Raw genomic sequence first — 14,724 nt, 5'->3', positions numbered from 1 at the left:
GACTACTCCCAATGCTGATGTCACCTGACAATTGTGATAAAAGTACAGTGACATTTGGTGGCTTTTAGAATGTTTATTTCATTTCATTTTATTTAAATACTGAAGAGCCCTTTCAATATTTCTTATTACAGTTCTCAATTTCTCTAAGCATTCTTTGCAATTGCATGTACCATACTCTATTGTGATGTTTCTGTTTCTCCACATCATTGGAAACTTTCCCATTGGACTGCCACTGAGCCTCTTCAGCAGAAAATAAAGCACAGCAATGTAGTGTGGTTGCGCTACATAGTAGAAAAAACTTTCACTACTGGAAACATTTCATGATTTCGAAAGTATGTTTCGACACTATGTGACTGCTACTAGAAAATGGAATTCATTTTACTGTAGTATATTAGCTCCATTTAGTGATGGTTACTCTGTAAAACTGGTTATTCAGCTATTCCTTTGTCTCATTACTATGATTCTTCCATTGGTCAGGAAATTTTGAACAAGCCAACGAGGAGTTGAGGGGAATTATTAAGAAGATCTGGAAGCGCACCAGTATGAAACTACTGGATCAAGTCATCCCACCAATAGGAGGTCAGCTTTCATTAGGGTGAAGGAAAAAAGGCCCACATCCTTTACTAATGTCATTAATTTTTGCAAGTGCTGGGTGATAACAAACTGCACAAACAGTTCTTTAATTCAGTATGGACTCCAGAAGACAACAAAGCAGTGTGCGGCAACTCTCGAGAGTTTGTGTTAAGTATTGCTAGTTCATAGTGTCTGTTTCTGCAGTGTGAAAATCTGCTGGAAAGATTTTTCACAGCTTGCAAAAATGGCATGATCTGACTTTCAACATCTTCACTAACATAACCACTGCAGCCAATGTAGCCAAAGGTATGACCCAGCATTTGACTGCATTTGTTGTGTCATCACTCTGTTCCGATAGTGATGATATATATATATATATATATATATATATATATATATATATATATATATAAAGAAGTGTATGGTTTTGACCTCCAATATATATATATATATACATATATATGTATATATATATATATATATATTTTTTTTTTTCAGTTTCAGATCCCATTTTTTCAGTTTCATATTCTATTTTGGAAAAAACAATACAAACACCAAATTTCAACATACAGTACATCTCAGAAAATTAGTTTGAACTGCCTTCTTTCTGGAGTTACTCGATGTTGATGAATCCTCAGGATAAATTTTTCACTCAAGTAAAAATTTGTCATTGCTTTTGTGCTACCTAAATTTGTGTCTATTTGCTTCATTCCACTGACATATAATGCAATTATGGCACAGGTAAAATTCACTTGGGTTCTGTTATACCTTACAGAAATGAATAATGTGTTGAGCCTGTTGAGTCTCAGGTGCTCTAAAATGGCCACTGTACAGGAGATTAACCCTTTGTAAATTTAAGAGCATGCCTTTTTCAAACTTTCACATGCTTTTCTGTGTTTTAACAGATGATGAGGTGACAGTGGGAAAGTTCTATGCCACTTTCTTGATCCAGGATTATTTCAGGAAATTGAAAAAGAGACAGGAAGAGTACTATGGCTACCGGCCCACTAAGAAAAGTGCTACACATGAGATACAGGTAAGTAGTTAATGGTATCCAGCTACTTAGCCTTTATGATGTTGAGCTGCAGTCGATTCATTTCATGTCACGCCACAAAACTGTCCACCACACTCCTATACTCAGCCCCTCGTTACCTGCTGGTGCAGCCTACAATGTCAGTCATCCAAAAACTTAGTAGAAGTACATGGTGGGGCTTTAAGCATAATTTGAAGTTTCAGGTGGAGAATGTGAACAGGAAGGGAGAGAGGACCATCCCCTGAGGTGCCCCCGTGCTACTCACTATTATGTGCGATACTTTGTTCTGCAGCTTCACATACTGTGGCCAACATTTGAAGTAGGTGGTAATCCAGGCAACGACTGAAGCAACCACCTGCATGTGCAGTAGCACATTTCTTAACAGAGTATATCGCATAGTGTTTAAAGCACTTAAACAGCAATAAAACATGACTGTTAGAGAGTACACGCCCTGAGGTCCGTTTCACAAAGCAGGTTCAACAAACTCTGAGTGTAACCCTGAACTCTGAGTTGATCTACTCTGAGATAGGAAACTCTGAGTTTTCGATTCCACAACAGCAGATTTGAGTTAGTTTGATTAACTCAGAGTAGGTTCACCTTGAGTTAAGCGCGTGCACCGCAACTTTAAAAAGACAGCATCAATGGAACCCCGATTTGAGGAGTCACCATGGCAACGGGGAAGCAGAAGGCTGCCTACTTCACGCCACTGGAAATTAGACATTTTAATGCACTCATACTGCGAGTATGAACACGTTTTTAGACGGAAGTCCAACACCGCTGCAGCTGCGAAGGAGATCGAGACGGCGTGGGAGAACATTGCTGCTCGGGTCAATGCGGGAGTATAAATGTAGTCCTTTGAAATCACAATAATATTACAGGGCAAAACTGCTTGAACGGTCGCCTATTAATTTATTTCATTTAGGTGCAATCCCGCGGGGGAGAAGCGCACTTGGCAGCAGCTTAAAATGAAATATAAAAATATGGTTCAAACAGGTTAGACCTCTGCATGATCTCATGGAGGTAGCTACCTCATTTTGATCATGTTTTACATTGTAAAGTAAATATTAAGTGCCTCCCTTTCATTGTAAAATTGGTTATATTGTGTTCATATAATGTTTTGTTTTTTGTTAACGAATGAAATAAAATAAAAAAATGAAAAAACGTGTTCTCATCTATATCATGTCATGTTAAATAATTAAGCCTATATTTAAACTAACACAGACTTTTACTCAGCTAACAGAAAGAAGGCAGATGCACGAAGAACGGGTGGTGGCCTAACACCTAACTGTCTGGAAAAGCAAGAACATCGTGGTCTGATAAATATCTCGCGACGAATACTTAATTCTCTGCGCAGTATCGCTGCACCTTCATCCACGGGATCATGATCAAAAGACACCAGAAAAAAGTCACCACCTACTGTGCCTAATGGACTTCCCACTGACTGATATTTTTAATGATTTTTTTTAATAACAGACGGCAGAACTATGCCAAAACTCGTCTGCTGACTGAATGAATGAATGAGGAAGTGAAATACGGTGTGTGGTTGAAAGAGGGCGGAGACACAGAGAAACTCGAGGTTCCTTGAGTAAAACCTGGTCCCGACCAGGTTAGGTTCATAGAGTCAGTTACTGCGGTAAATGACTCAGAGTTTAACTTACCTCTGTCTGTGAAACAGGCTTGAGTTACCCCTCTTTCTCTGGTTTGACTTACCTTCCTATGTGAAACAGAAAACTCAGAATTTCCCTCATTTCAGGGTTAACTTACTCGGAGTTTTCAGTAAACCTGCTTTGTGAAACGGACCTCTGTACAACAAGCCCTGTGTCTCATTGGAGTGGGTGTTTTCTTTTGGTTGCCATGAGTTTTTGTGTATTCCTTTTTCGATTGTCAATTTGTGGGCACTGAGCCTGTACTTGGTTAACATCTGTCTCTGCTCTAGATCTCTCTAACAGTAGCGAGATATTCTGCAGATTCACAATCTTTTTTTAGGGTCAGATAACATTCTATTCTACTTTGACTTTTAGATCTTTAAAATGTTCGAAAATAGGTTTCTTTACATTGTGTAATAAGGTGATTTACTTTGACCAGTCTCACAATAACAGTGCTTTCCAAAAACGAGTCAGAGTTTGCCTGAGAGGTAGCAGTTAGTCTCAGCACCAACTAACATAGGGGACTCTTTTCTGACTCAGCTCTTGGGTTTTGATAGCTTTGGAATGGACAAAGGGGATGGATTTAAGGTCAATTAAAAAAAATTGAGCTTTCTCTTTTGAATGTTAGTTATCAGTGGGTATCTGTCTAAGTCTGCTCCACATACATTTACTTGTGTTTTTCAGTGTATGTGTGACATGTATCTGCAGAATTCAGCATGTACAGCTATTCCCTTCCAGGAATATCTACGATGATGATAATTTTTGTAAAATATTTTTTTTTTTATTATTATTTGCCATACAATTTTATCACTTGATGTAATGATTTACTGCTAGGTTCTGTCATGGAATTATTTCTTAGCATGTCTCTCTGTTGTTGTGCATGACTGTGGAGGAGAGGAGGGTGGGGTGTAAGGTGAGTTATTAACTTCTTCCCAGAACTGTCACCTGTACTATGCTACAGTGACAAACAGTCACTATAAGATATTTTATATATACATTACTATGTATGCTACTAAGCTGGACTGAACATACATAAATAAATAAATAAATAGTGAAAGTAAAAAAAAATAAAATAAGAGGTAGATAACACTGCAATAAAAATTGAAGTAAAAATAGAAACTGTCTGAAAGCGACCAAACAAAAGGTGATTAGGTAACGTGACAGAGGTATAGCAGTCTTACTCTGTTGCCATTTGCTCAGTGCTGTGCTTTTTGCTGCAGACGTTACGAAACATCAGGAAGGTCTTTTTTGTATCTTACCTAATCTACATCACCTATCTAGAAGGTCCCTCACTCAGAAACATAGGTGAGGGCCATGATTTAATGATAAACAATGGAAGGGAGTGTGAAAAGTCAAAGTCTACATGATATGAAACAACTAAAATGAACATAAAAGTCCTTCTTTTGTTAGAAATAGTATTGGTATAGTATTAGTATCACTATGCAGTGTCATGTGCTTGGTTTTGTTCCTTTATTCTTCACTCATCGTATCTCTGTTTCCAACAGGCAGGGTTGAGGAACATCGAGGAGGAGGGAGCACCAGAGCTCCATCGGGCCATCTCCGGAGACCTTGTGACTGAAGAAGAGATAGAACGAGCCACTGATGGTGTGGAGGTCATCTTCAGGGTAATAGGACAGGAATCATAGATGAATGAATAGGTGGAGTGAGGTAGGAAGTATAAAAGGGATGGTAAAGGGATTTAAAAACAACTGAACAACAGAAGCAATAGAGCTCAAATAGTAGTTTAAGAGAGAAAACAGTAAACTGCTCTTGGACTTTGAAAGTGTACTCCCTTACAGCATTGAACAGCATCCGACCCACCTCCAATTTCCTCCCAAATTTAATTTGAACTGAATTTTGTTGTTCATAAACATCTGTGAACATAATTTTGTAATTTGATGGCACTGTTCTCTGTTATATAAAAATAAGAGATTGTCCTGATGTAGAAATATGGAAGCACACAGCACAGGAGCCTATTTCACCCCTTTAATCATATGTTGAAGCATGTAATACCACAACTTCAGGCCTGCCACTTAAGGTAGACCTATCTTTTCAACAAGTACGCTTCAATAATTGCCTTTATGTGTCTGTCTGTATTCTGATATAATCGCCAACAATTAGTCACGTTATTGCAGCTTTACTCGAGTGAGCAATGGTAATTCCTGACAAATACACAAGGAAATGAACACAAATTAAGTTGAGATATAAAAATTCTGTATAACTGACAGTCTTGATACTGATGTGTAATTTTGTGTGAACTTGTATTGATGTATGTGACATATGTGTGAGCTATGACTGAAGCCTACAACAAGTGTGCTATCTTCTCCAACACAGAGACAAGGCAGTCCTTTTGGAAACAACTCGGACCCTTTTTCTGTAGAGAGTGAGATAGCCAATGCCAGCCAGGCCACTAGCCAGCGGCCTCTGCAGATGGCAGAAGGAGTCATCAGCAACAATATGAATATCACCAACATCAACACAAGTCACAGGTCTGTGTGCTCATGCTTATGTTTCAGTATGTTAACAGTCTTTTGCTGAATCCTTTAGTTTACTGCAGAAAGTTGAATTACTGTACTGTACTGTAATGTCCAATTGTTTTTGGACAGTACAGTAGTGGTCGACCAATTATCTGGCATTTTGAGATAATCTGCATTAGCTGATGCCTGCACTCAGGAGGCTGATTAAAACAAACAAAAAAATATCTGCAGACACATCTACAGATAACCTTGCCAGTGTGGCTGCTTTGGTAGGTATGGCAGCATAAATGTAAGTGTGAATGGTAATAATTTAAAAATATTTTTCAGAAAACCATTGATTTCTTCCTTGAAGAAAACTTGAATTGAAATGATAGAATAGGGCTGGTTGATAAAACCCCAATCAACATGATCACATTTACCTCTGTAATGATGAAATAATGTCTGATTAAATACACATACTTGCAAGATTCTCTTTCATTACAGTGAACACCTATTTAAGTTTTTCATAGGCTACTTAACAAGAAGCAGAAAGTCAGGCTCATGACTTAATGGCTTCAGTTATCTCATCCCATGTTTTATGAAGTGACATTCCATTACAGTTACATCTTTTTAATAAATGCTCATGCAATTACTAAAACAAGTTGTTTAATCGTCCAGACTGGTCAGGGAACACAGTGCTTGTTTACAGCTTCAAGCATCATCAATTAGAAATTAACTTCTCTCACCTTGAAGGACCCTCCACATCATTAACTCTCCCAAGTCATCCATGATCAGCTCGTAGTTAATTTAGGTGCTGTCCTTCCATCAGCAAACAGCAACAGGCAGAACATACTAAGTTATACTAAGTCCAGATGAGGACAAAAAACAAAAAACATCATCAGCCCTTGACCAGTGGCTTCAAAAATAAAAATTAGCGATCCTCACACCATCACATGATTTTGCACGACACAAATTTGCTGATTTGTCCTTCCTTATGATGTAATGAGGGTTCAAGACTGGAGGGGGCCGAACCCCATTGTGTCTGTGGCACTTTATTATGAATAGGTATTATTATTAGGCCCTGAAATTGCAGGTGATGAAACAAGTGTTTCATTGTCCTCACTCCTTGTTTAAACAAAATTAAACAGACTGTGACTTTGCTCACCTTTGTGAAGCCTGAAACCAAGTTGTTGCTGCCTAAATTTTGTCATGTTGATTGGCTTCCTTCTGTTTAGTGCAAAAGGGCTTGGTCCCAGAATTGCTACTTGTGGCTACATGTATTGTTTGTTGTCTTATGCTTTCAGCAAATAGCAACATTGGCTGCACATAACTAAATTAGCTTATGAATAACTCCACCTCAAAATCTGGCCAATTGCCACAAAGTCATGTTCTGTACATGGAGTGATCACACTGTCTCATATTCCTGAACACACAAACATACACATAGTACCGGTAGGGCAGCCTCATGTGTTTCTCTGGCTGGTGGTGTATGTGAATGAGCGCTGGTGCAACCTTGCAAATGTGCACAATACGTGAGGGAACAGCTGTGCACACAGGACCTGGAGTTGCTTGTTGTGGCCATGCGGCCGTACTATCTACCGAGGGAGTTTTTGCACGTGATTGTGTCATGTGTGTACATTCCTCCTTCGGTGGAGTCTTTGGCCGCGTGTGAGCGGCTCTACAGTACTGTCAGCCAGATCCAGACGCACCACCCCCGGGCCCTGCTGCTGATCAGTGGGGACTTTAATTGCACTTCTCTCTCCACCTCTCTCCCATTCACACAGTACGTTAAGTGTCATACGAGGGACAATACGACACCTGCTATAGACAAATATGAAGGATGCTTACACCTCAGCTGCCCTCCCGCACCTTGGGCAATCTGATCACAACCTTGTTCATCTGCTCCCCCAATACACACCCAGGGTGCGAAAGGAACCTGCACAGAACAGGAGAGGCTCCTTCTCAGCCACCTCCGCTCTCCGATTATGGGAAGAAGCTGGAGGAGAAGCTGGCCCAGAAAGCAGGACGTGTGGAGAGGACTGAAGAACATCACATGATTTGGACAGAGTGCCAGAGGGACAGCTGATGGAGACCAATGCTGGGCGGATGAATTAAACTGTTACTTATACATATATTTGATTCTCCCTTCACCCCTTCTGCCCCCCTTCCTGCTCCCCCCTCTTCACATGTCTCCAGCCCAGCGGGCACGTCCCCCCTCCCCAGACCACCTTCACGGACTGTTCCCAACACCAGCCACCCTCCGCCCCCCACCCTCTGCAGCACACCCCAGTCCCCTCCCTCACTCCCCCCTCTCTATCACATCAGACTAGGTGAGGAGAGAGCTGAGGTGACTGAAGCAGAGGAAATCTGCTGGACCAGACGGCATCAGCGCCAGGCTGCTAAGGACCTGTATGGACCAGCTCTGTGAAGTCCTCTGCCACCTCTACAACCTGAGCCTCAGCCTTGAGAAGCTCCCTGTCCTGTAGAAGACCCCCTGTGTGGTCCCGGTTCCTAAAATAACTCGGCTAGGGGAACCGGCCCACTACAGACCTGTCGCTCTGACCTCCCACCTCATGAAGACCATGGAGAGGCTCCTCCTCAGCCACCTCCGCTTTGTGGTGAGCTCCACCCTGGACCTGCTGCAGTTTGCCTACAGCAGTTAACACGGAGAGTACACATCGCTGTGCACACACTGCACAATATCAGCGGATTTCAACTGATGTAGGTTTGATCGCTCCTTGATCAAAGTGACATTTGTCCTGATTTTTGGACCGAGTGGCATCCGAGCTGGATGGTAAGGGCCTCGACCGATTTAAATACCTAGCGCAGCTGATACTCACCAGAACAACTTACCAGAACAACTTACAAAAAATTAAAAATACTTAAAACGTTAAAGATTTTATGTGTAACAATCGTGTCCAACAATTAGATGCACTCCTGTTATCAGGTGCAATTCAGTCTGTTAATTTCTCTAATGAATGCTAATAGGCCTAATAACTTAAATAAGAATAACTTAAAATGTACCCATCCCATTTTCCCATTTATTGTTCTTTCTCTGTACTGTGGAGGATCACCATCCTGACTAATGTGAAATGTGAGGCTGCTGTTCTGAGAATGAGCTGCCAAGCCTTTTTCTGAATAAATCAATAAAATCCATTTATGCTAAAGCTGTGAGGCAGTTTTTTTCTGTAATATTATTTGGCCAACTTTGAACAGATTTTCTAACTTTAATACACTAAAGGTGAGGCTATATACCTCATCTCAAGAAAGTGGCCCAGCCCCTCCTATATTTTTATGTGTGTGGCCCTCAGTGAAAAAAGTTTGGACACCCCTGGCCTACAGGCCCAACACTGGGGTACAGGGCGCTGTCATCTACCTGCTGCAGTGGGCGCTCACCTACACCTACAGGGTTATGTTCTTTGATTTTGCAGTGCTTTCAACACCATCAGACACAGGTGCTGCTGCTGACGTGGGAGTGGATAGACATCTTGCTGCCTGGACCATCGACCTCCTCACTGATCGTCCACAGTACACGCAAATGCGCAGCTGTGAGTCAGAGGTGGTAGTCAGCAGCACAGGAGCAGCCCAGGGCACCGTCCTCTCACCTTTCCTAGTCACCATCTACACCTTGGACTTCACCCACAACAGGGACAGCTTCCATCTTCAGAAGTTCTCTGATGACTCCGCCATCGTGAGCTGTGTGTCAGAGGGGAACGAGCTGGAGTGCTGGTCAGTCATCATGGACTTTGTGGGCTGGTGTGAGCGCAACCACCTGTGCTTGAACACCAGTAAGACGAAGGAGATGATGGTTGACTTCAGGAGGAGGACACTACCACACTCACCAGTGAACATCCAGGGGGAGGACATTGAGACAATGGACAGTACCTCAACAATAAACTGGACTGGTCCCACAACACTGACGCCCTGTACAAGAGGGGCCAGTCTCCATCTACTGTGGAGAGTGTGCAGACCAGTGCTCAGGACTTTTTGTGACTCTGTGGTAGCCTCTGCTATAAAGTCTTATCTAATTTAACCTAATCTAATCAGACATGCCCCCCTTCCTGGGTTTAGCATTCATAGAACATGTTTTTTATCTTGCCTCAGTCAGTGTGGCCTGTTTTCCAGGTCACTTTGACAAAGAAAAAAGAACAAGAGCTCCCTTTACTAGCATTATCACAAATGATTTTTCTTCCACAGACAGAATCAACAGTTTGCACCCATAAATACAGCAACCAAGCAGCCTGATGGAGCAATGATATCACAGTACAGAAAACAGGTGGTCAAAGTGCCATGTTAGACCATCGTGTAATTAAATTCTATCTCTGCTGTCATGATTTTTTCAGCAAAAATATCATATAATCTGGACTGAAACTGAAGACTTAGGTCAAAAATACTTTGTGGCTCAAAGAATTAAGATTTACATTAGTATGACAGAGTTTTAATTGAAAACTTTCAGAAGACTCTGCAGTAGTCCCCAACACAAATGTTTGTTGTGTTTCTGGGAAGTTTGATCAACACATTACATATGATACACTTTCAAGAAGCAGCTTGTAATAGCAGGTTCGACCGCTTTTCTTTGTTTTAGTGTTTTTGGTCTCTTGCTATTTATTCTTTTCTAGACTTTTCAAAACAACATCGAAAGATCCATTCAGCCCTGGCCCCCCTCGGTGAATATGGAACTGGCAATCATGAAACGTGAGAAGATGGTCAGAGGAGTCCAGTGTGGCACTGAGGGACTGTTTTGATACCACCGACTGGGAAGTGTTGTGCAGTCCTCACAAGGAGGAAACAGGTGGTCTGACAACCTGCATCACAAACTACATCACTTTCTGTGTGGACAACACTGTGCCTACAAGGAAGGTGCAATGTTTCCCAAACAACAAACCCTGGGTGTCCCCTGAACTGACAACTCTATTGAATAAGAAGAAGAGGGTTTTTAGATCTGGGGACAAAACTGAGTTGAAGCGGGTGCTAGAGGAAGCGAGAGGAGGAGGAACAACACCAGAGAGGTCTGGAGGGGCCTGAAAACCATCTTAGGCAGCTTAGATGATACAGCCATGACAGCGTCAGGGGCCCTGAATCTGGAGATCTGGAATGGGCAAATGAACTTAACCACTGGCCCCTCCCCCCACCTCACCCAACAGGAGCCATCCCCTAGACCCCCCTCTATAAAAGCATATCAGGTGGGGAAGGAGCTCAGGAGGATGAAAGCAAGGACGGCTACTGGCCCTGATGGCATGCCAGACGGCTCAGGGACTATGCAGATCAGCTCTGCGTGGTCGTTCTGCACATCTTCAACATGAGCCTCAGTCTGGAGAGCGTTCCAGCCCTGTGGAAAACCTCTTGTGTGGTTCCAGTTCCAAAGACTGTGCATCCCAGAGAGCCCAACCACTTCAGGCCGGTAGCCTTAACTTCCCACCTAATGAAGACCCTGGAGAGGATTATACTCAACCAACTCCATCATCTGGTGAGTAGCGAACTGGACCCCCTACAGTTTGCATACTGACCGGGCATTGGTGTGGAAGATGCAATCATCTACCTGCTCCATCCATCTCTTTCCCACCTGGAGAGAACTGGGAGCACTGTGTTTTTTGACTTCTCCAGTGCTTTCAGGCTGAAAGGAGCTGGAGTTGTCACCTGGCTGCATGGACCATCGACTACCTCACCAATAAACCACAGTATATGAGGCTTTGCGACTTTGTATCGGATGTAGTAGTTTGCAGCACCTGGGCTACACAGGGTACAGTGCTCTCTCCTTTCCTTTTCACCCTCTACACATTCTTCAGACAGAACACTGACAGCTGCCATCTTCAGAAGTTCTTAGATGATACAACCATCGTTGGGTGTGTATCACAGGGGAATGAGCTGGAATACAGGGAAGTCATCACTAACTTTGTCGACTGGTGTGGACTAAACCACCTGCACATTAACGCCAGCAAGACTAAGGAGATGGTGGTTGACTTACGCAGGGAAGTACCACAGATCCCTGGATGTTCAACTGTGTAGTCTGACATTGAGATCGTAGGGGAGTGCAAATACCTGGTTGTCCACCTAAGCAACAGACTGGACTGGTCCACCAACACAGATGCTCTGAACAGGAAGGGCCAAACTCGTCTCCATTTGTTGAGACTGAGGTCCTTTGGACTTTGTAGGACAATGTTACAAACTTTTTATGACCCTGTGGTTGCATCAGCAATTTTTTATGCAGTGGTCAGCTGGGGCGGTGGAGGCTCTGAGAGAGACAGATTGAGACTAATGAAACTGATCAGGAGAGTTGGATCTGTCCTGGACTGCTCTCTGGACACCAATGAGAATGTAGGCGAGTGGAGAATATTCGCCAAGCTGACATCAACCATTGACAACCCTTCTCACCTCCTGCATACAGCAGCTCCTGCTGCATCCAGTCTGCAAGAAGGAATGCAACCACAGGTCCTTCATACCATCAGCTGTCAGCCTCATTGCTTAATGTTGTTCTGGTTCCATATTATTATATACAGTGTTTGTGAACTAATGTGTAATTTATGGCTACTTCAGCCTGTTGTCACTTACACAAAATACCACGTGCAATATTACACTTTCATTCTCTTTAAGTACTCAACCTATTATACTGTGACAGATATCTATTACTGTGCAACAGAGTAAACACTGTACCTAATTTATCCGTTCCCACCATGTGCAGTTTCAATCCATGTGCAATTTCTCTCAAAACCTTGCAATTCTGTTAAAATTTTTGGCAGTGTGTTTTTGATGACAAAATCTTATAGTTATTTTGTGGAAATATATTTTTATAGTTATTTTGTGTAAAATCTACATATATGTAGTATATGGTCAACTTTTATGTTGTATTTCTATTCTGTTGTTATTCCTACAACTATTGCCTACTGCCTGTAACACTCGAAATTCTCCGGCAGGGGAGTAATAAAGTTTGATCTTATCTTATCTTATCTTATCTTATCCTAGTCAGAAAAGGCATACAGGCTACTTTTTCAAAGTCCAACTTATCTCTGCAGTCAGATGGGAGTGTTTCTTCGTAACAGCTGAGCCAAACTGAGCACAAGCAAATACACAACTCAATAACACAATAATCACACTGACATATGAAATAAATGATTGAATAAATAAACAAACATTATATTCACTACCATTCAAAAAGTGATAATGTCATCATATACAGACAACAATCTCTTTTGCCTCTGCATCTTTCCTTCTTGTGTGTATGTATTGTACACTGTTTTTTTTCAGTGTTTTTTTTTCTTCAGACAACTTTCCAATACTATCAACTGATACGGTGACAGAACAGAAACAAAGGAGACAAGATCCCTCTATGTGGCATGCCACAAATGTCTGCGTAATTGAATCAGGGAATCCGCTCAGAAACCAGAATGTCACCTGTACACTGTTCTTTAATGGAACAGTGATTTACTCTGTAGTTTACTGTCTTCCATATTTTCCTGAAACTGAGATTCCATGACTGTTTTATTCTTCTCTCTGTTTCCTTAGCCTTTATTAACAGTGAAACTGGAAGAACTCTCCTCTGACCATTGATGTCTGTTAGAGTGCTTCAATGCCATGACCTTTGACTTCGGCAAAATGGATGCAGGAGCTTCTCAGCGGACACAAAGAGGGATTGTGATGAAACAGGCTGCCAACCCTGCAAACACCCAAAGTAGAGCAATCGGTTTAGGACTGGGAGGAAAAACTAGAATTTAATTATTTTCACTAAAGACATGTAATACTATAAAATACTCCTTGCTACAGGCAGTCTTTTTTTCTTTGTTGAATTATTAAACACTGGGATGATGTGAACCTTTGCTGCGCTTGTGCTATTTTTTAAAAAGAATGCCAATTTTCCTTTAAACTTGTCTGCGGTATCTGGATCCACTGATATACATAAAGCTGCATTAATCAATTTTTTTTACACCACTTGGGGACAGCAGGCTGCAAATACAACAATGACATATCACCTTAAAAACACATCAGCCACACACACACAGTGAGCACAGAGAAACATTAGCACTGGTTTGGAGCTTCTTTGTTTCACTCCTTTAGCCCTGTTTTGGTTACCACAAGGGTTAAATCTGGTTCCTCAGCTGCTAAATCAGTGCTAGTCACGAAGTTCTTTACAGCTTGCCATTGTGACAGATCTCAATCATCAGGGGGCAGCAATGAACTGGCATGACATTGGGCAGATATTGCTTTATTGGGCATTATTTGTTATTAATATCACACAAATATAATAAATATAATATAACGGCTGTAAAATTAGATTCCATTTCATGGTTTCTACATTTACATTTTGAAAAATTACATTCAATCATGTGCAAAACAGCAATACACATCAAACAATACACAACCATATAAATTGTTACACTGTCAATGTTCTTCACATTGTTTATTGTAGAGTGACGTGTTATTCTTAAAAAATACAGCATTCTCATTGTCCCCTTTTGAAAACTGAGAACCAATGACTATCTTGACTTTTGAAAGTATTTCTGCTGTTGCCTGACACTGCATCCGTCAATGTCAGCTCTTCCCATCTTGGTGATACATAATTCACCAGCACACTAATAGGGAATGTGAGCTGGGCCACCGTGAACCTGTGCTTTCTTTTCACAATGATCATGGTGGAAAATGTGGATTTACAGGAGTAAGGTACCTATGAAAAAGGACATCACCTTCTGCACACACACAAGTAGTCGAAGTTTTGAGCATCCTGTTCAACATTATCCACTTTCCACTGCAGCAAGATCAGGAGAGAGGTTTGTTATCACTGGGGTCAGATATGATACTGCAACTTGGAATGAGCTCTCAGTTAATGATCCATAATTGTGGCTGTTAACCTGTTGACCTTTTGTCACATTTAAGCTCATACAGCACATACCATCCCTAAGTGGGTTTTACTGATCAAGTTAATTATCTTACATTGGTTGACACGGAAGACTCAGGCAATACATGGCCATCAACCAAGTCTCTGTGGGCCTCATGTGGTTACCTTGGTGTTAGATGCTCGACCATG

General features: G+C 41.7%; 1 protein-coding gene across 1 annotated transcript in view; it reads left to right on the top strand.

Annotated features, from left to right (window-relative positions):
* LOC121618708 (dihydropyridine-sensitive L-type skeletal muscle calcium channel subunit alpha-1-like) overlaps positions 1 to 13,461 on the top strand; it is a 168,948-nt gene extending 155,487 nt beyond the window's left edge. The window contains exons 38-42 of the mRNA XM_041954272.1: positions 478 to 579; positions 1,479 to 1,609; positions 4,758 to 4,877; positions 5,587 to 5,741; positions 13,209 to 13,461. Coding sequence (XP_041810206.1) covers positions 478 to 579; positions 1,479 to 1,609; positions 4,758 to 4,877; positions 5,587 to 5,741; positions 13,209 to 13,218 — 518 coding nt within the window. The 3' untranslated portion in view covers positions 13,219 to 13,461. The remainder of the gene's footprint in view (positions 1 to 477; positions 580 to 1,478; positions 1,610 to 4,757; positions 4,878 to 5,586; positions 5,742 to 13,208) is intronic.
* Positions 13,462 to 14,724: the final 1,263 nt, after the last annotated feature.

This window comes from Chelmon rostratus, chromosome 2 (assembly GCF_017976325.1).
Source record: "Chelmon rostratus isolate fCheRos1 chromosome 2, fCheRos1.pri, whole genome shotgun sequence".
NCBI lineage: Eukaryota > Metazoa > Chordata > Actinopteri > Chaetodontiformes > Chaetodontidae > Chelmon > Chelmon rostratus.
Note: the sequence above shows the minus strand (reverse complement) of the source record. Positions and strands in the feature narration are given on the sequence as shown.